The 21496-nt window shown below is 39.6% G+C and overlaps 1 protein-coding gene across 1 annotated transcript in view; it reads right to left on the bottom strand.

The window, feature by feature from the left end:
• Positions 1-3247: 3247 nt before the first annotated feature.
• Positions 3248-21496, bottom strand: part of LOC138583751 (protein LYRIC-like) — a 57544-nt gene continuing 39295 nt past the window's right edge. The window contains exons 6-12 of the mRNA XM_069655720.1: positions 20630-20710; positions 20437-20505; positions 20158-20303; positions 13570-13686; positions 13244-13354; positions 11041-11167; positions 3248-4238 (exon numbers count right to left, since the gene is read on the bottom strand). Of these exons, the coding sequence (XP_069511821.1) occupies positions 4174-4238; positions 11041-11167; positions 13244-13354; positions 13570-13686; positions 20158-20303; positions 20437-20505; positions 20630-20710 (716 nt within the window). The 3' untranslated portion in view covers positions 3248-4173. The remainder of the gene's footprint in view (positions 4239-11040; positions 11168-13243; positions 13355-13569; positions 13687-20157; positions 20304-20436; positions 20506-20629; positions 20711-21496) is intronic.

Genomic DNA, 21496 nt, shown 5'->3' with positions numbered 1-21496 from the left:
GGAAAGAATGTGGTGATAATGTAGCTCAGCAGTGCATGCACAACTACAGAATGTTTTCAGGAATCCTTTCTGCTCATAGTCTCACTATTCATAGAGGAGGAGGAGGCAAACATGTGCTTGAAGTGCATGTCCTTTGCTCGGTAGGAGTGTTCTAGCTGGGGGAGATCCACCACCTGGTGGTGAAGTTAAAGCTTGCACATGTACAATGTAACGTTTATTTTGCAGCAGCAGCAGCAGCGCCGAGTTCGAAAAGTGGCCAATGGCATGTGTCTATAGACCTGTGTAGGCGCTTCACTCTAACCAGAGCAAGTCGTTTCCCATCATGCATGAATTTGTAGCACAAATTCATGCATGATGGGAAACGACTTGTGTGTAGTCGGTGGAAAGCAATGTATATATTGGAGAGCAACCAAGCGGCAACTTCCGGTGTTGAAAAATGCGGAAGTGCAAAAAACTGCAGTTCCTCGAGTGGCCACTTGAAGCTGACTCCAAAAAACAAGAAAAAACATTACAACAGGTGGGAAAATGCCAATTTTTACAGCAGAAATAAACATCTTTACAGCCTCTGGGTGGGCTTTACAAAACACACCTGTTTTAATTATATTAAGCCTTAAAGGAGAAGTTCAGTATTCAGTATTCAGTATTCAGTATTAAACCTGGGCCCCATTTGTACAAATATCTGTGTTGAAATGACTCATAGGAACAAAGAGTTTTGGAATTGGACCAGTAGGTAGCTTCCGCCATAGCCGCAGTACAGACTAACGCTCTGAAATCACGCGGCGGGTGTCGACCCGCCGCTATCTTACCAGGCGAGCAAGCAGCGAATCCGCTACTTCTTAAGTCTGATAAATAAACACCTGCAGTCAGTCACCACCACAAACAGAATCTCCTCTGTGGGAAACACGAAGTCAAACTAGCTCATTCATTATTTATACATCCTATGGCTAATAACCGCTAGCTATGCTGAGAAGCATATAGCCTAGCTTCTTAGCTGTAGCTGACTGATTCATGCGGCCAGCCCATCTTCAGAAACCTATGGGTGACGTCACCAAGACTACATCCATTATTTATACAGTCTTTGAGAGCAACTGCGGCGCCTGGCCCTGAAAACTTTGACCGCCTTGCTTCTGTGAGACTACCAAATCTCGCGCCGTCTGGTTTTCAGAGCAAGTTGGACAACATTCTAGGATCCTTGTTGTTCGCTACAGCACCACCTAGTGCATTGGATAGCCAAGTACCGCATTTTACTCACGATCGGGAGTATGAGTATTTAATGTGAATCTAATTATTTTTTATCATGTCCACAGACAGCTGTAGAACTTCCCAAGAGGGCAGCTGTTTTGTAAAGTTCTGTGATGACACTTCTTCAGGGCTCAGAATCAAGTCATAGCGGTGCCTTGTCGGCCTTTTTCCAATGGTGCGATGACAATTACCTTGACCTTAATATGACAAAAACTAAAGAATAAATAATTGATTTTAGGAAAAAACTGTTTTAAACCCAAAGCCAGCATAATTCACAGAAAAGATCCAAATATACATACAAGTATCTAGGAACAGTGCTGGACTCTGACAACAAGGTTTGGTGAAAACACAAAGACTAAAGTTAATGCGGAAGCTGAACTTGTTTTGTGTCTCTGACAACATTTTATGTAGCTTTTATAATTCTTTTATCAAAAGTCTTTTTAACATTTTCTTTTATTTGTTGGTTTAGTGGGTTGTCTGTGAAGGAGAAGAACAAACAGATATCCCAACTTTTTTATTAGGCTGCTAAATGCTGACAGCAGTAATTGATTTTTAGACAGTTCCTGTTCACAATCCTTAATTTGTTGTCATTGACATGTTTATGTTTATTTCTGAATGCTGCTGAAATTGTGTTTCATTTTTGTTTTTATGTGTCTCGGTAGGCTGTGAAACTGAATTGCCCTGTGGGATAAAAGAAAACTTAACTGCCCTTATGGAAATGTCGCAACATTACCCAGGTGGGTTATCTGTAAGAACTCAAATATCCATATCCTTACAACATGGACTCAAAATGAACCTACAAGTCCCTTTGTACGAGGTCCACTTGCTGTACAAGCGAGCCAATGTGTGAACACAGCAGCCGACTTGCTCTACCCAGGGGCTCCCCTTCACCTTAACCAGTATTTCCAGTTGCAAGAATGGACCCAACGCAGTCCAATGAATTGGACTGGGGTCCGTTTCACAAAGAAGGTTCAACAAACTCTGAGTCTAACCCTGAACTCTGAGTCGATCTACTCTGAGATAGGAAACTCTGAGTTTTCGGTTCCAGAACAGCCGATCAGAGTTAGTTCAATCAACTCTGAGTAGGTTCAGCCAGAGTTAAGTGCGTGCACGCTGACTGTAAAAAGCCAGCATTAATGGAGCCCCGATACCATATTTTAAATATTAAACTAATGAAACATCATTCAGTGGCTGTTTCAATGTGCATTAGCTTTATCCCTAACATGATGCTGACTTCACATACTTTATAATTCATGTTGATTAAACTGAATGTGTTAGTTTAAAAAAAAGAAATCCAATAACTTACGGCGTCTTATTTGAGTGCTCTCGGCAGTAGCGGTGGAAAATCTAAAAATGATGACTTTGACACAGATTTGTCTTTTGATTATTTTTATCATAAATATAAAAGACTTTTGCAAAGCGGTCAGAGCAGCACAGAGACGCAACGTTTCTTCTTTTAATTCAGTAACCGCTTAAACACACGCGTGTGACGGGCTGAATGAATGAGGAAGTCGAATTGATAGAATATAAGAGAATATAAGAGAATATAAAACCGAATTGGTTTTATATTCTAGAGGGAGGAGACAGAGCGAAACTCTGAGTTTCCTGAAGAAAACCTGCTCGCGACCAGGTTAGGTTCATAGAGTCTGTTACTACGGTAACTGACCGAGAGCTTAAATTACCTCCCTTTGTGAAACGGAAAACTCAGAGTTTCCCTCATTTCAGGGTTAACAGACTCAGAGTTTTCAATAAACCTGCTTTGTGAAACAGACCCCTGGTCAATGATTAAAACCAACATGCAAAACATCCTGGGTGATTGGGGTTTAAGCCAGGATACTGGGAACCTTTTCCAAGATGCACTTTAGCACATTAAAAGCTAAACGTCACTCTGTATTTTTTCCTCCTGCTTTGGTGGTTTGTTCTTTATCATCAGCTTTGTTTTAAAAGTACAAAGTACTGGGTTGTTGACCTAAAAATAAAAATCTTTATAAAGAAGGGATAACATAGAAAAACTGGCCTTTATTTAGTCTTTGTACAAATGGCTTTAGCTTTTCTTTTATTACCAACAGTTTTACAAAAGGTCTGGGGACTTTCAAATCAACCACAGGTGCAAAACTGGGAAAATGTTGATGACACAGCAATGGTGCATTTGCACCATTCAGATGCTCCCACACAGCTCTGGCCACAAAGCTGTCACAGATAGCCTAGTTAAAACAGCAAGGAAAAAGTTGTCTTGAAACACTGAATCACAACAGTAGACAAAGGACAAACCAGACAAACTAAGTCGATTGAAATGAAGTAGTTATAGCTTGCAAAAATTCACAAAGATTCCTTTTTCTGCACCTAATGATGCTACACCTTATGATTCACTTTAGTGAACAATAAACTGTTGATGTGAAATAAACATTTGATATCTCAGTTCTTTTCATCCAGCAGCACTCATTGTAACATGCTCTGTAACATGGCTCAGAAATCTAAGAGCAAAATACAAAATTGCAAATGCCAAGGCCAAGTCAACATTAAGGCCCTGTGTTGTGTTACATAATAGATGTTGACCAATTTCATTCTCTCCACAGTAAACTCCAGAGAAGTGATCACAGCATCACATTTCTTAACTTGATCAGTATTTTCTACATCTCATCACTACATATCAGTTTTTTTAAGCCGGACAGTTATTTGATTCAATGGAATTAGAAGAGCAAATCAGGAGTATCAAATACTTACTTAAAAATCATTAACACTGCATTATGTCAGATTGCACTGCATCTAGGTTAAGTAGCTTAAGGTCAATGATCCATTGGCAGACACTTGATGTTTATAAAAGTTTTTTCAGTTTTTAAGTGTAAATAAATCAGACCTTTGTTATTATCAGAAAAAGAGTTGCATAAACAGGTTGTTCAGTCATTTGTATACACATTCTGCAAAGTGGTCTCATGTCTCTCTCCTCGCCCTCTTCTTCTTTGCCTGCTTTGCTGCTTGGCTCTCTTCGGGTTTTTCTGTAGGATCAGCAAAAATTTAAAGATTTGTCATTAAAATCCCCCCATTGATCTTCAAGGGTTTCAATCTCACATGCTGGCTCAAAGAATGACGCTCAGAAAAAAATGATACAGGGACCACTATGACAAGTGAAATATACATTAATATTAAATAAGCAGCTTGATGCATTAAAATTGGGGATCTGGTTCATGACCATTAAGGTAACCATCCATCCATTGGGCGCATTCACACCTTAAGTCCGTTTAAAGTCTGAAGTAAACAAAGCAAGAGAGCACACTGATTAATCACACTCAACATGATCGCGGACTTTAATGTTTTGATGTCTGAGTTTTTTACTTTTAACCAACACCGTTCCGCAGTTCAATCAGTTACGTCTCCTTTAGTTTCTCCCTGAACACTTTGAATACCTCAGTGTTCTTGTGCGTTTCCACAACCATTTGTGAAATTGTTTGGTCAGCCCATATTTCTATTTTCTCATTGCTCCCCGACATCTGTCCTCTACTCATCTCGCTGCATGTCTCTGCAAATGTCAGCACCCATAAACATACTACAATACACAGTTTTATGGTTTGTTTCCTTTATTAGGTCCTGCTTTATGTCTGTTTACGTTCTCACCAGAATCAAACCAGACTGTGGTTCGTTTGGAAACCGCACAGAGGGTTCGGTTCAATCGGACTAAACAAGGCTGGTGTGAACCCATCATATATACCACTTGTCCTGTTCAGGGTTGCGGGGGGCTGGAACCAATCCCAGGTGCCACTGGGCAAGAAGCTAGGGGTACACCCTGGATTGGTCACCAGTCAATCAAGGGCTGACACAAAGAGACAGACAACGCACAAATCCACACCTGCAGACAATTTGGTGACAATCCAGCGAACCTAACGAGCATGTCTTTGGACTGTGGGAGGAAGCTGGAGTACCCAGAGGGAACCCACGCATGCACAGGGAGAACATGCAAAGTCCACACAGAAAGGCCCACTTCGTCGGATCAGGGGTTTGAACTTAGAACCTTCTAGCTGTGAGGTGACAAGGCTTATCATTGCACCACTGTGCAGCCCCCATAAAGCTATATGTAGGATGGGAAAATTCAAAGCAGAAAAGTAAGACACGAGATTAAACAATTAATTTAGGGGTATCATAGCAATATGTTGCATAAATGAATAAGATCTATATTTTCCAAAAAGATGGCTAGTGATAGTTTTCTGGTGGTATTGGAAAACTAGAAAAGATTGGAGAATGTGCATTGTCAAAAACCTATGAGGTTATTAAATATCTAGTCATGTAAAACTAATCACTGTCAATATAGCGCAAGAGAGAAAGCTGCATTGAGAAAGCTCAATGCCACAGTATTAAGTTGACCATAGACACAGAAACAGTGGTTGGATATTGTAACGAATGGCTCGTGCAAAAAAATTCAAAGACGTCACTGTTCAATAACAACTATGGTTACCGCACCGGAGTTTCATACCTACGCCAGCCTCTCAAGTAGCAGTTTACATCAATGTGCGTCCTTACTATTGCTGCTCGCTTTCCAGTGACCACTTAGGATATTACCGTACCTTACTTACCTTGACTTCTAGAATTCCTAGAATTCTTTTCTCTTGGGTCCCAGACCGTGAAGTCCCAGACTCCTTTATTTCTCAACACTTATAACACTCTAAGTATTACACAATAATAGAGTCCCAGACTCGTAAACCAAAATTCGAATTTTTTAAGTTAACTCACAAGGTAAAATTAGTATGTTATTAGTTCCTTGAACGTGTCTCTTAATGGATCCCAGACCCTGAATTGCTCTTTAATTATAACTCATGATTTAGAATTTAGCTTAGTTTGTAGAGTTCCCAGAAATCTTTTTCTTTAGGGCTCCAGACTGTGGAGTACCACACTCATACTGTTACAATATTCGATCTTCCCTTTTGTTTTCAAAAAGGGGGTTCTTTCTGAAGAGTTTTATCGGTCCCTGTAAGGGATCCCTTATTGCACAAAAAAACAAATATGCCTGCATATATTGTTCCTCCTGACATCTGTACAGAAGCCCCTTGTATCAAATATTGACTTGTGTTAAAGGTATACAAAATACAGTAAAAATTGATTTGACCACACTATGTTTTTCTTGTTCTGCTGTATGTCCGAGTGTGAAAGCAACAAATAAAAGTAGTAAAATTCGTAGTGTTTTATAAGAATCAGCTAGCGCTTTGCCAAGCATCTAAAAATCTTCAAAGTTAATGCCGTTATAGAAGTCACCGCTTCAGATATCGAACTCCTTCCAAAACCAGTAGCACACAAGTTTATGTGCAGCAAAGACGATCAAACGATCATCACAGTTTCAAGGTGAGCACACAAGATTATTGTCACCAATTCAGTATACAACCAAACGTGAATGCGGTCACAAACTTCCCTTCTTTTTCTTAGTCATCCGGTTCAATATTACGACATTTTGATGCCACAGTTAAGTTGACCTTGATCATCACGATTATTATTTTTGTGAAACTTTTTTATAATAGCCATATTAACTCTTAAGTTATGGCAAAAAGCTGTCTAAAGTCTAAAAGTCTAAAGGGACATTTGTGCCAAATATTAAGAAGTTCCCTAACAGCTTTTCTTAGATATCCCATTATTAAGAGCGGAAAGGATGGGCATAAAACAACCATGAAAACAAAATTCCTTATGCAACAGCTATAAAAAGGCAGGTGTAAATATAGAAGAATTGAAGACTGAATCAATATACTGTATAATATATAATAGACATTGTACTGTAAGTTGTATCAGTCAGTTACAGTCCCCTCCAAAACTATTGGAACAGCGAGGCCCATTCCTTTATTTTTGCTGTACACTGAAAACATTTAGGTTTGACATCAAAAGATGAATATGAGACAAAGATCAGTAATTCAGCTTTTATTTCCAGGTATTTACATCTAGATCTGTTAAAAAAACTTAGAAGATAGCATCTTTTGTTTGAACCCACCCATTGTTCAAGTGAGCAAAATTATTGGAACATGTGACTAACAAGTGTTTTTCATTGCTCAGGTGTGTCCTATCACACTGATTATTTAAAAAATGAATAGCACTGAATGTCTACTCTCAGTTTCAGCTTTGGGTTTTGCCTGTACAGACTGCATTTATAGTTAAAAAGGTGTATGTACCAATATGAAGACCAGAGAGCTGTCTATGGGAGAAAAACAAGCAATTTTGAAGCTGAGAGAAAATGGAAAATCAGTCAAAGCCATTGCACAAACATTGGCCATAGCCAGTACAACCATTTGGAATGTCCTCAAGAAGAAAGAATCCACTGGTTTACTGAGCAACAGACGTTGAACCGGTAGACCAAGGAAAACATCAGCAATTGATGACAGAAACATTGTGAGGCCTGTCAAGAAAAACCCTAAAATAACTGTCAGTGACATCACCAATAACCTCCAGAGGGCAGGAGTAAAAGTATCACAAGCCACCATGCATAAACAAAAGTACAGAGGCTACACCAGAAGATGCAAACCACTCATTAGCAACAAGAATAGGAAGGCCAGATTGGAATTTGCCAAAAAGTACAGAGACAAGGCTCAAAACTTCTGGGGCAAAGTTTTATGGACTGATGAGACAAAGATGAACCTTTACCAAAGAAATGTTAATGTGTGGAGAAAGTAAGGATCTGCTCGTGATCCCAAACACACAAGCTCATCTGTGAAACACAGTTGAGGTAATGTCATGGTTTAGGCTTGCATTGCTTCTTCTGGGACGAGCTCATTGATCTTCATTGATGATGTAACACATGATGGCAGCAGCGAAATGAACTCAGAAGTCTACAGAAACATTTTGTCTGCCAATTTAAAGAGAGATGCAACCAAACTGATCGGGAGATCCTTCATCATGTAGCAAGACAACGACCCAAAACACACTGCCAGAACAACCAAGGAGTTCATCAGGGCAAAGAAGTGGAAGGTTTTAGACTGGCCAAGTCAATCTCCAGACTTAAACCCTATTGAACATGCATTTTACCTGCTAAAGATGAGACTGAAGGGAGAAACCCCCAAAAACAAACAACAACTGAAAGAGGCTCCGGTGAAAGCCTGGAAATGCATCACAAAAGAAGAATGCAAAAGTGGGTAAACTAATCTATTTGAAGTCAGTTCCTAAACTTTTGCTCATCTATAAATTTGGTGTTCCATTACAAATGATGCTATCTTCTAAGTTTTGTAATAGATCTAGATGTAAATACCTGGAAATAAAAGCTGAATTACTGATCTCTTGTCTCATATTCATCTTTTGATGCCAAACCTAAATGTTTTCAGTGTACAGCAAAAATAAAGGAATGGGCCTCGCTGTTCCAATAGTTTTGGAGGGGACTGTATATCCCTCATTGGTATTCCTAATGTCAGTTATTGCATCTACCATATAAAAAGCTACACAAAACAAATTTGTAGCTTGGAAATAAAGCCCCTGTTCAGACCTGGTATCAACATGTGGTTTTTGTGATCGGATCAGAATTGGACAGCCTTAACTACAGGTGTGAACACTTCCAGGACGGATTGAAGACGCATTCAGTTCCAATCACTCAGGCCACATACGGAGGTGGTCTGGGACGCATTTATCCACATACGTCTGGTAGTGTGTATGCACGCGTCTTGGGCCACATTAAGAACCGCCCACTCTCCCCGTATCCACGGCAACGATCATGTGGATCCGGGGAGACAACTCACCTCTCATTCCTGCCTGATTTAACATTTCTCTGCTGTGTCTCTTAAAAATCGTATTTTCATTAATTTCTCATGTCACTCCATGTGTAAATGTAGTTTATGCATTACAGCGGGTTGTGCACTAAAAAACAGACAGATCACCTATATTTATTTTGTGAGAGAGACAGCTTATAATTTTTGGCTGACCATACACATGGGTCTGTATTAGACTGTTTGACTGACTGACTGACTGGCTGACGGTACTTTCACAGCCGTAGAGAGAGAGAGTTGCGACATCGTAATGGCGGATCGTGGAGCATATTGGACCTCCACTGAAACGACTCTGTCTATATGGCTCTGGATATTTTGTTCGGGGAGTAGCCGGGGCTGCCTCCCCGCTGCTTGTCCGCTTGTTCTCACCTACATCCGCAGCGCACACCTGCTTTGAAAAACGTTGTCATCGGCCTCGTGAGGACAGTCCTTGTAACACATTGCCCACAAAAGCGCACATTGACCTAATGTGGTCAGCCACATACTAGGTTTTGACCTAGTCTTGTTTAACATGGGACGATCCCAAACTGACAAGAGGGAGAGATAGCCCAGGTCGGAGATATGATCCACATGCAGTTTATCACAGTTTATAATCATGCAGTGTGGGGAGGAGTAAGACAATGAGAGAAGCAGATAGTATAACACACATCTGTGTGTTTTTCATGTTCTGTACCTGGCTCAATAAGGTTGCATTGTCGATCTGTGTGTCACACGGATCTTTCTGTTTGTTTTTCAATGATAACAAGAGACTCCAGTGTGCTGTGTACATTGCATTGATAAAGCACAGAGCTGTCGAGGAGCATTAGGCTTCATGATCACACAGTTTTATATCATTTCAGTCCGCAGTCACCCGCTCCCTCACTCCGTCCCTCCCTCCTTCCCTCTTTGCTCACTCATATGAGAGTAGCCCTCCCCTTCTCTGTGCTGCAGTCTGCATCAAAGTCTATTTTATTAGACATTTTTTAAGGTCTAATGAAGATGAATGAGGCTCCGTGTTCATTTGCATACAGAGTGAGAAAGTGAGATCTGAACAAAAGTGGTCACTGAAGACCCATTCAGAGAGGCTTGTTGATGCAAGGTGTGAATCGGATCAGGGCACATGCATGATACCAAATGTGAACAGGGCCAAAGACACCTTGTTTGGGGTTTGCATAGACAAGTGGAAATGACTGAACTGACCTTTGTCATCTCCTCCTAACTCCATCAATCCCTAACCAACGCAAAATGTCTGAATGAGATATCCAGCAAAAAGGAGGGAGTTACCATCTGATATTTTACTTATTGTTTCCTTCTTTTTTCTTGTCATCTTGTTTTTTCAAGACTTTTCACCATTGAAGCGTTCAACAATCTTTTAAGATCAAGGCTTACCTGATTGGTATTGCACATGTAAAATTGTCATCAGAGGTGACATTAAACGTGTTGGCTACTCATTAATTATCCATCATCAGCGCTGAGAGAACGTGTTTAATTCAGAATGTTATTTAATAGGTTAAATGTTTAAAAGTTTAAACATTCTTTGAATGCAGTATACATGGTGACTTATATAATCTTGTAATTATGAGATATTTTCTCATAATAGTTATCTTTATCTTTTCTTGTACTTGCGTAATAAAAACTAATTAAAAAACAGTAAATAAAAAATATATTTGTTAAGAGCTGCACATGTGTGGCAATGGTGGGTTAAGCCAGTTTTCTTATGCTACTGCCAGGTTTCTTTCCCTACTGTTCTCTGCACTTATCTGACGTGGAGCAAACATGCAGAGAAAAAGAACATGTAATCCAACCAGAAGGAAACAATCGAACAAAGGATTTCCATTTTAATATTTTCATACTGAACAGATATCAAAAGTTTAATACAAACCAACCTAACGCTACCGAAGAAAAATCCTTTAGATTGTGCAGAATGGGCCAGTCTTTTCAAGTTAAAACAATTAGAGGGTTATTCTGATCGCACTATTTTTTTATTACTAGAGGAATGGTAACAACACTTATTTCAACAGATATTTCCACGAAATGGTTCTACACTTCCCTCAGAAAGCTTTTGGTATTTTATTCAGTATGGCTTACAGTATATGCTTACTTTGTTGTTTTGAAGCAGGAAGGTTGTTTCTGTTGGCAGTGGGTTCTCCATCAGATTGCTTCTGTGGCACTTGAGTGAGAGGTTTTTTTTTAGAAAAGTTGTCCATCACTGATTGCTTCACTCTGGACTATAAGGAAAGGGCAACATGGTAAGTCTTAATCCCCTCAGGAACAGAACAAGAATTAAGCGATTAAAACCCTCTATTGCATGGCGTTGCCATATGGCAACAATTACTTTATCTCAATTTTACTAAAGGGCAGTGATATAAAATCCATGTTTTACTGTTTAGTTGTGAAAAGGGGTCCTTTACTTTGAAAGGACAAATACTTAATGATGTCACATGACTAGGAAATCCTGTTTGCAGCCCCTTTCATCATGGACATTTGACACTGACAAGATCATGATCTGAGGGCTCCCAAAGTTGACTGATTGTATGATATCTTGGCAAAATTCCTTCAAGAAAAAAAGTGAAATACTATCTGGGGTAAGTTAACTTTTCATTTTTATCATTAAAACCAGTTTAGATGTGATACGTTTATTGTAAAATGGTAAAATGAATTTGTTGCCATATGGCAACTATATGCGATTATGGAAGTGAACTTTGTGCATTCAACCTATTGGACTGCAATTGACTTACATAGCACTAGGCTACTCTGAGACTATGTTACTACTTTTGATTACATTCATAAGGGAAAAAACATATTTTTGTATTTATATTTTGTAATTTCAGACATTTTGTAACTGTAACTTTTAACAACAATGTTTTCTTCCTTGAAGACAATATATTGTAGATGTATTACAGGTGGGAAATACACTGATATATAGTCCAGACAGTACGGTAATTGGAATTGTAGGCAGCATTTTGTGCTATTTTTTACTGTATAGCCAGTTTACATGCTGCTTTCATCCATAGAACATGCAAGCCAGATTCTTCTATGTGTGTGTGCACACACTTGAGTGAGTTTCTGTGCGTAAGGAGCTGACTTTGAGTTGACTTTAGGTAGGAGAATAGGTTACTGCAAAATGAATTTGTTACCCTTCCATGTTGTATGTAGAAAGTAAGATTTTTTTTAAAGTAAATAATGAAACTAAACAAAAAATAATATGTTTCATATATTGCAACTGTCCATCTGAGTTATTTACAATGTAAGTCCTTATGTTAAATTTCACCAGGTGGACCAGTGAGGCATGCTGTACCAGAGTTCCATAAGGTGAAAAACCTGAAGTGGCAAACAAAGAAAACAATTAAACCAGTGCCACAATGGAAATAATCTCTACCAGAGTCAACTGGAGTATCAGAACCAGTAAATTACTTTCGCCGCCTTTTCCACTGAAGTAATAGAAGATGTCGTCAGGCAAACTAATCTCTGTGCGTTACAGTGCGACGTCACTAGAACCCTCAATGTTACTGCAGACATGGAGCAGTTCATTGCACATGTTGATGATGACCAAATGAAATGAATGATATTGAATGAGAATGATTAAATGAAATTGAACAGGAACTAAATTTGATTTTGATCAAAAAAATGAGGTCCCCGTGTCTTATTACAGGTGTGTGTAACTATCTTATTACGATGTTATTGCCAAATAACAATTAAAATTATATTAATTTAAGTGTGTAAATATTGAGTTATACATTTCACTAAGTATAAGTTGGATTTGTTTAGTCTTGCTTTTAATAAAGGGATGTTTTTAGAGAAAAATAAGACTTTATGGTACTTTCCATGATTGCGCATTGTTGCCATATTACCAAGTACCCCCCTATAAAAATATTTTTAAACATTTTTCAAATATTTCCATGATTTAAGTCATTTTAAGTGATAAAAACACATTAACATTTTTATCATGTTTAAGTATTAATTCATGCAACAGAGGGTTAAAATCCATAAACCCATTGAAGTAACAAACTAGAATTAACGTCTTATGGTTGTATGCTAACGCCAGTCACTCAAGTTGCAGTGTAAATTCATCAGTGTTTCCAACAGAACTGGGATCACTGTTGCTTGGACAAGGGACTGGAGATATATTTGCACATTGAAAAGATAGATACAGAAAACGTATGTTTACATCATTGATCTTAATGTAATTGGACTATATTACCAGTTTTAGGTGAACACCTGGCAGTGTTCACAGACCTTGGACTTTTTAATGTCAAGCACTGCATTAGATTGTCTCCTCTAGTGTAGATTTTATAACCACTGACCTCAACATCAGCCGCTTTGACAGGCTGGATGGCAGCAATATTCTCCCGAAGTGGCTCCTTCTTAACTGTTGCTGCAGGTGTCACATCCTTCTCTAGCTCCTCGCCCTTTATCTAGGATAATATGATATAAGCTAAGTTTACACAAAGTTGTCTAGTGAATTCAAAGTAAATGTTTTGACATTCTTTTTTATGGACAAGCTGACCACTTGACCTAAGAGAATACACAAGTGATCTGTATGTCAAACTGAGAAAAAATATCTAGCAGAAAATCTTTAATGGTAAGAATTCGAAAGATATGATCAGATTATAGAATCACTAGCAGTTACCTGGACTCCTGCCTCCTCCCCCTCATCAGACTTCTTCTTCTTCTTTTTCTTCTTTTTAGTTTTAGCTGCTCCATCAGCAGCAGTCTCAGCCTTGTCCTTCTCATCCTCATCATTATCCTTAGAAACACACATGGATAAAACATGATTTAGAATAAAAATACAGCAGCAACTGAAAGTCTGAAAATGTCAGATTTCCAAGTCTAACTCTATATGCATTTAACATGACTGTTACATGATTCCCACAACTGCTATATAGAAACTCCCCACATATAATAAACTCCTTCTCTAGTCTATTTAAGTCACAATGAATGTGATACTCTTGTAAAACGATGTACTGACTGATACAAAAATAATCCTTCTCAATCATCAGTTGCCCAACCCAATTTTGATGGGGGTGCCTGTATTTGTTAACTGCCCATATTTAAGAATTTTTGTATTATTTTGTTGTGCTCTGGTTTTTTGGATGTCAGCCTAGTGTGTATCCCCGTGCCCATCACAGCTTGCACGTCAGCACATAGCAACAACATTACATCTTTGTCTCCTCTCGCCACGCGAGGTTACAGCTGGCAAGTTGAACGGCTCCAAAAGGATTTTAACAGAATCTGCTACAGCAAGGGTTTTGCAGATTTCTGAGCACTTTTAAGTGCTTTAAAACATAACAGCCGTGAAACATTGCCTGCAGCGAAAATGGTAGTATTTCGCTCCAGCGTCTCTCGCTGGGCCATTCCCTTCAGAGGGAGTGGCGCAATGCACGCTGGGTGTTGTAGGAATGTAGAATGGGTGAAACCACACGCTGAACAACTTTCTCCACAACTACGGCGTCAATTTCATTATTGCTTCTATTGATTACAGAGAACACCAGCTTTCACTGACAGTGGCTTTTTCCAGGGGTGAATTTCTCCTTTAAGAAAATACATGTTATACAGTTGCAAGAAAAAGTGTGAACCCTTTGGAATTACCTCGATTTCTGCGTAAATTGGTCATAAAATGTGTTCTGATCTTCATCTAAGTCACAACAATAGACAAACACAGTCTGCTTAAACTAATACCACACAGACAATTATATGTTTTCATGTTTTTATTGAACACACCATGTAAACATTCACAGTGCAGGGTGTAAAAATTATGTGAACCCTTGGATTAAATAATTGGTTTATCCTCCTTTGGCAGCAATAACCTCAACCAAACGTAGTTGCATATCAGACCTGCACAATGGTCAGGAGGAATTTTAGACCATTCCTCTTTACAAAACTGTTTTAGTTCAGCAATATTTTTGGGATGTCTGCTGGTGTGAATCGCTCTCTTGAGGTCATGCCACAGCATCTCAATCGGGTTGAGGTCAGTTGTTGCCCTGTTGTTGATTTACTTCTGTGCTTTGGGTCGTTGTCCTGTTGCATCACCCATCTTCTTCTGAGCTTCAATTGGTGGACAGATGGCCTTAAGTTCTCCTGCAAAATGTCTTGATAAACTTGGGAATTCATTTTTCCATCGATGATAGCAATCTGTCCAGTCCCTGAGGCAGCAGAGCAGCCCCAAACCATGATGCCCCCTCCACCATATTTCACAGTTGGGATGAGTTTTTGATGTTGGTGTGCTGTGCCTTTTTTTCTCCACACAGTGTTGTGTGTTCCTTCCAAACAACTCAACTTTGGTTTCATCCGTCCACAGAATATTTTGCCAGTAGTGCTGTGGAACATTCAGGTGCTCTTTTTCAAACTTCCATTGTGCAGCAATGCTTTTTGTGGACAGCAGTGGCTTCCTCCGTGGTGTCCTCCCATGAACTCCATTCTTGTTTAGTGTTTTACGTATCGTAGATTCGGCAACAGAGATGTTAGCATGTGCCAGAGATTTCTGTAAGTCTTTGGCTGATACTCTTGGATTCTTCTTCACCTCATTGAGCATTCTGCGCTGTGCTCTTGCAGTCATCTTTACAGGATGGCCACATCAGGCAATGCTTCTTGAGAATAGCAAACTCAAAACTGGTGTGCGTTTTTTATAGGTCAGGGCAGCTTTAACCAACACCTCCAATCTCGTCTCATTGATTGGACTCCAGGGGTCCATTTCACAAAGCAGGTTTATTGAAAACTCTGAGTCTGTTAACCCTGAAATGAGGGAAACTCTGAGTTTTCCGTTTCACAAAGGGAGGTAACTCAAACCAGAGAAAGAGGGGTAACTCTAGCCTGTTTCACAGAGAGAGGTAACTTAAGCTCTCGGTCAGTTACCGTAGTAACAGACTCTATGAACCTAACCTGGTCGGGAGCAGGTTTTCTTCAGGAAACTCAGAGTTTCGCTCTGTCTCCTCCCTCTAGAATATAAAACCCTCATTCGACTTCCTCATTCATTCAGCCCGTCTCACGCGTGTGTTTGAGCGGTTACCGAATTAAAAGAAGAAACGTTGCGTCTCTGTGCTGCTCTGACCGCTTTGCAAAAGTCTTTTATAATTATGATAAAAGTAATCAAAAGACAAATCTGTGTCAAAGTCATCATTTTTAGATTTTCCACCACCACTGCCGAGAGCACTCAAATAAGACGCCGTAAGTTATTGGATCAACATGAATTATAAAGTATGTGAAGTCAGCATCATGTTAGGGATAAAGCTAATGCACATTGAAACAGCCACTGAATGATGTTTCATTAGTTTAATATTTAAAATATGATTGAAGTGCTTCCATGTACGTTTTTTTCTCCCGCTGCATTGCTCCTAAATTAATATAAATTTTAGCTTCCGGTCGTGATTAAGTATTCAATAAATAGACCAGTTCAAACTTGCAGATTTACAGCAGTTTCTTCTCACGCCGCTTCTCTCTCTTTTGCAGCTGCAGCCATGTTACTTTATTTTTTCTAAAAACATGCTCGTATTCGCTGAAAGTCCGCATGAGGATTTTGAGCTCCACTGGTGTGACGTAGGAGGACCTCTTTTTGTGTACCGTTGCCATGGTGAATCGTGGTATCGGGGCTCCATTAATGCTGGCTTTTTACAGTCAGCGTGCACGCACTTAACTCTGGCTGAACCTACTCAGAGTTGATTGAACTAACTCTGACCGGCTGTTCTGGAACCGAAAACTCAGAGTTTCCTATCTCAGAGTAGATCAACTCAGAGTTCAGGGCTAGACTCAGAGTTTGTTGAACCTGCTTTGTGAAACGGACCCCAGGTTGGCTGACTCCTGACTCCAATTAGGTCTTGGAGAAGTTAGCCTAGGGGTTCACATACTTTTCCACCCTGCACTGTGTGTTCAATAAAAACATGAAAACATATATTTGTTTGTGTGGTATAAGTTTAAGCGGACTGTGTTTGTCTATTGTTGTGACTTAGATGAAGATCAGAACACATTTTATGACCAATTTATGCAGAAATCCAGGTAATTCCAAAGGGTTCACATACTTTTTCTTGCAACTGTATATTTGATTTACAGCTTCGGACTTATATACCCTATACCTTGCTTGACCACTGCTGCTGTCTCTCTAGCTTGTTGAGCCAGGGAGGAAGTTTGAAAGGTGTGTTTTAAAACAGCAACTAAACATTCTAACTCCTTTGCCATTATGTGGAAAATTCAGATGTCCCAGATATTGCCACCATTTAGCAGTTTGTTACTGGTTACTGGTAGTTCAAATGTGCAGTGGGTGAAAACAAAGCCTTAGTTGTTGGTCTGCACTTATATGATGACGGTTTAGTCATTTGACCACTCATAGCGCTTTACACTACATGTGAACTCTAACCCATTCACACACACATTCAAGTACCAACTATGATGCCATGCAAATCTCATCTCGTACATTCACACACAATCACAAACTTAAGGAAAGTCTGTTTTTTAGCCAACTCAACGGCAAAACATAATTTTAAAAAGCCTGCTTTTGTCCCCCAGGTTTTTTGATACAGCGTTGGTGTAGCTCTATAGCATCCAATATTCTAAGGTTGGGTCCTCAAAATAATTTGCTCTCTGTGTCTGTTGCTGGGTTACTGATGTGCTAATTTTACAGTCTTGCACTTGGAATTGCAACACTGCCTTTTTTCAACATTTTTGGGGCCGATTCAGATATTGGGGAATAAAAAAATTCAGATATATCGGCCGATATATACAGTTGCAATAAGAAGTATTCAACCCCCTCACCTCGAAAGACATTGTGATGCACCTGGTCTTTCTCACACCAGACATACCGCTGGTCCATGTGTCCAAAAAGTTCCAGTCCATAGAACTGTCTCCCAAAACTCTGCAGTCTTATCCAAATTTCTCCTGGCATATTCTAGTCAACCTTTAATGTTCTTCTTGGTCAAGAGTGGAGTGCGTCTTGGAGTCTGTTACGATCTTCGGGGTTCGGTGTGTTTGTTTTGTTGTGTTTGTTCTTTGTCTGTGAGTCAGGACCGCGGCAGACGTCACCAGTGCCTCAGAGGGAATCCCCGCAGGGAAACGCCTTGGGACCACCCACCGTCAGCAGATCGCAGTGTTTCCTTGGCTCCGCCCTCTTCTGTGCCATCGGTCTGGCGACCAATCACTTGCCGCCTCAGCGTCCAGCCCAGCCTTAAGAGCCGCTTCGCGCGGTTGTGGAGGCACCTATTGTCTTTTGGATGGCCTAGAGTGCTGTGTCTCTTGTTTTGGCTGTTGTTAACTCGTGTTGAATAGTTATTGTAACGATAACTTAGTCCGATTGTCCAATCTAGATGTTAACTAGAAATGAGGCACTAGTTTTGTGTTACTTTGGGGAACTGGGCTTTAGGTTTAGTTGTTTGTTTGTCACATTCAAGTCACACTTAGGTTATTTACATTGTTAGTTCACACTAGGTTATGGGTGGCTGCTACTTTGTATTTCTGTTTTGACAGGTAAGTTTAGAGTAGTCAGCCAGAATGTTTTCGTTTACTATGTTTTCTTTGATAGTCAGTTAGTAGGTGAAACTGAGGTAGAAAGAGGTTTTGATTTTGCTTGTTTTATGATCTGGCGTCACCCGCCGCCCTCTCATATTGTTCTCTGCCTCCTTTGTGTTATAGTTTTGGGCCTGAAGGTTTCCACTTTGTGTTTGAGATTTGATTTCGCTGTTAAACAATAAATGTCTTGCTTTGCCTGAGTACATCGGCGTTGTGTTGCTTCCCTTATCCCTAGATTTCCAACATGGGTTGTAACAGAGTCCTGCCATGAAGTCCTTGTTTATTCATTGCTCGTCATACAGTTGCCACAAAAGCACTTGTTCCGGCCTTGATCAGGTCATCCTGTAGGCATTTTGCAGTAACACAAGGGTTTTTTCTTAGCTGTCCTGATTAAGTTGCTAAGGGCTCTTAGCATCTGAAATTTTGAGCTTTCTCCCACAGCTAGGCAGGTTTGCAACTGTTCCATACGTTTTAAACTTTTTTATAATGCTCTCAATGGTGTCTCTTGAAATGTTAGATTTTTTGGAAGTCTTCTTGTACCCATTGCCCTTCAGGTGCAATGAAATAAGTTCCTCTCAGTTTTTGTAAAAACTCCTTTGTCTTACCCATGCTTGCAACTCACCTTGGACACCTTCATGGGTGGGGTTTGTCTATGAAATACAGCTAAAGCAAATTAGGTATCATTATAGAGTTCCCAAAAGGCTTGATTATGTTTTAACTCCACTTAAGACCATAAAAACTTTCAGAAGGTTTTGAAAACAGCCATATTTTGAAGGGGTTGAATAATTGTGACATGGCTATATTAGCAAAATATCCTGTTACTCAGAAATATTACATTATACATTTTATTTGTTGATTTTATGTATCCCTCAACTGATAAAGAAGTTATCCAAAGCAAAATCTAGCTTTCTGAAAAAAACGTCATTGGCAAATCCTTAGTCTTTGGGGGGCTGAATATTTCTGATTGCAACTGCATACAAAAAAAGAGATTTGCACTCTGCCAGCGATAGGGACGGTCCTCATATCCCATCATGCCTGCCGCCTAGTGCTGATTGAGTAGTTTGTTAAGTTGTTAAGTTTGTTCTTTTATGTTCCAAAATGCAAATAATATTTTTTCTTAGTGTTTGTAATGTGTCTATTCAGAACATAAATTCTGCATATAGCATATGTTGGTGATTGTCATTTTTGTGCTGTTTATAGTTGTTATTACGGGTGAGGTGGCTGTTGCATTTCTTGACTCCAACTATATTTGGCATGATGGGTTATGGGCCTGGCTCATTCGTTGAAAAGTAAGTATGGCATCCGCTGTTTTGTTAAAAAACAAAGTAACACTGCCTCATACTTGTTCAGGCATATTTTTAAGTTTTATATTCTGCAAAAATTCATATTAATATCAGAGCATATCGGAGGATATATTCGCCAATACAGATATATCTGCGATATGCGAATATCGGCCGATAAAATCATCTGACCGATAAATCGATCACTTTAATTATAACAATTCCATTAAATCAAATTAAATTACATAACTGTTTTCTCGCTATGGTAGCTCAAAATGACTTCTATGAAGCACAGTCTGCATACATTCACTTAGTATTAAAGAAATTGTCCAATCCGTCCCAATTAAAGAACACACCTGTGTGGGTGTACAATGGGTGTGCAAGGAAAAGTGCAATTTTTAAGAGACTTGTTACTCTAATTATGATTAATTTTTGGGCATATTTACAGCTGCTCCAACCAGCACATTAACTGTAGTAGGATCAAAGAGGGTCTGTTCTTGAGCTGGATGGGAATCAGGAGTGGGCTCCTCATAGTTGCCCCAGGCTTCAGAGGGGGCATTCCAGTCAGAGCTGTGATTGACTGAAACACCATCTGAGAAACACAAAAGCAATAGGAAAAAAAGAGAAAGGGTTTTAAATAGTAGTTTGAAGGGAGTATCAGAACGACATATGTATTAATTAAAGAAAAATGAAGCACTCAAAGAAATCCAATATATCATCCTTACTGAGTCCAGACCACTCGTCATCCACTTGGGACTGGCTGAGCCAGAGCAGCTCCATCATAGCCTGGGACTCTACAAAAACACAAAAACAGTGACAGAAGCTGCAACCAACAAGTCATACTTTGGAACACTGTGACATCTAGGGGTCTGAGCCAGGCTATTCTCCTTTTGTCCCATCATCAGTTTGTTTACTTACTAGCAGTACTAGAACTAAGTCCAGGTAAAGACAGATTTTGCTCTGATGTGGGCATCCTCTTCTCAATCACAGTCCATGACTCTGCAATATACACATGTCACACATATTATCATACTATTGTTGCCCACAATTAATTTTCACTTATCAATCACTAGATGGCTGTGTTGGTGAGGACTGCTTAAGCTTTGTATTGCTCAAAGTAACAATTCCCTCACACTGTTCAGACCTGTGTCATTTTTTCATGAAAATTGTCTTGGCTCGACTACCTACATTTTCTTTTAATTGATCAAGCTGCTGATTATTTTCTCATCAATTGGGGGTCTGGTCAAAGGCAAGCCTGACCTATCCTTGACAATAAGCTCTATCAAACAGTAAAGTTATAAGTTTTAAAAGTAAAAAAAAAGAAAGGGTGCTTCCCAGGTTATTCTACAGGAGAGGAGCCTGATAATTCAAGGGTGTTAGCGGACTAGAGTGACGACGTGATATAAAACTTAGTTTGATCTCTCTCTCAATGAATAAACACAGACACGATCTGCCTGTGTGTCCGTGCACACTCCGCTCTCATGCATAAACTACGTTTACACAGCTGGAGTGACATGAGACAAATAAATAAAAAAATGATTTTTAAGAGACACAGCGGAGAAATATTAAATCAGATAGGAGTGATGTGTTCACACTGCCAGACCTATGTTGATAAATGCGTCCCAGACCTCCTCCGTATGTGGCCTGAGTGATCGGATCTGAATGCGTCTTCAATCCGTCCTGGGAGCGTTCAGACCTGTAGTGAAGGCTGTCCACTTGTGATCCGATCAACCACATGTTGATACCAAATGTGAACGGGGTCTTACAGCACAGAGAGGGGTTGAG

This window comes from Semicossyphus pulcher, unplaced genomic scaffold (assembly GCF_022749685.1).
Source record: "Semicossyphus pulcher isolate SPU_LCO1_2020_fin unplaced genomic scaffold, fSemPul1.0.p SCAF_9, whole genome shotgun sequence".
Classification (NCBI taxonomy): domain Eukaryota; kingdom Metazoa; phylum Chordata; class Actinopteri; order Labriformes; family Labridae; genus Semicossyphus; species Semicossyphus pulcher.
The sequence above is the reverse complement of the archived record's forward strand: the minus strand, read 5'-3'. Positions and strand labels throughout refer to the sequence as shown.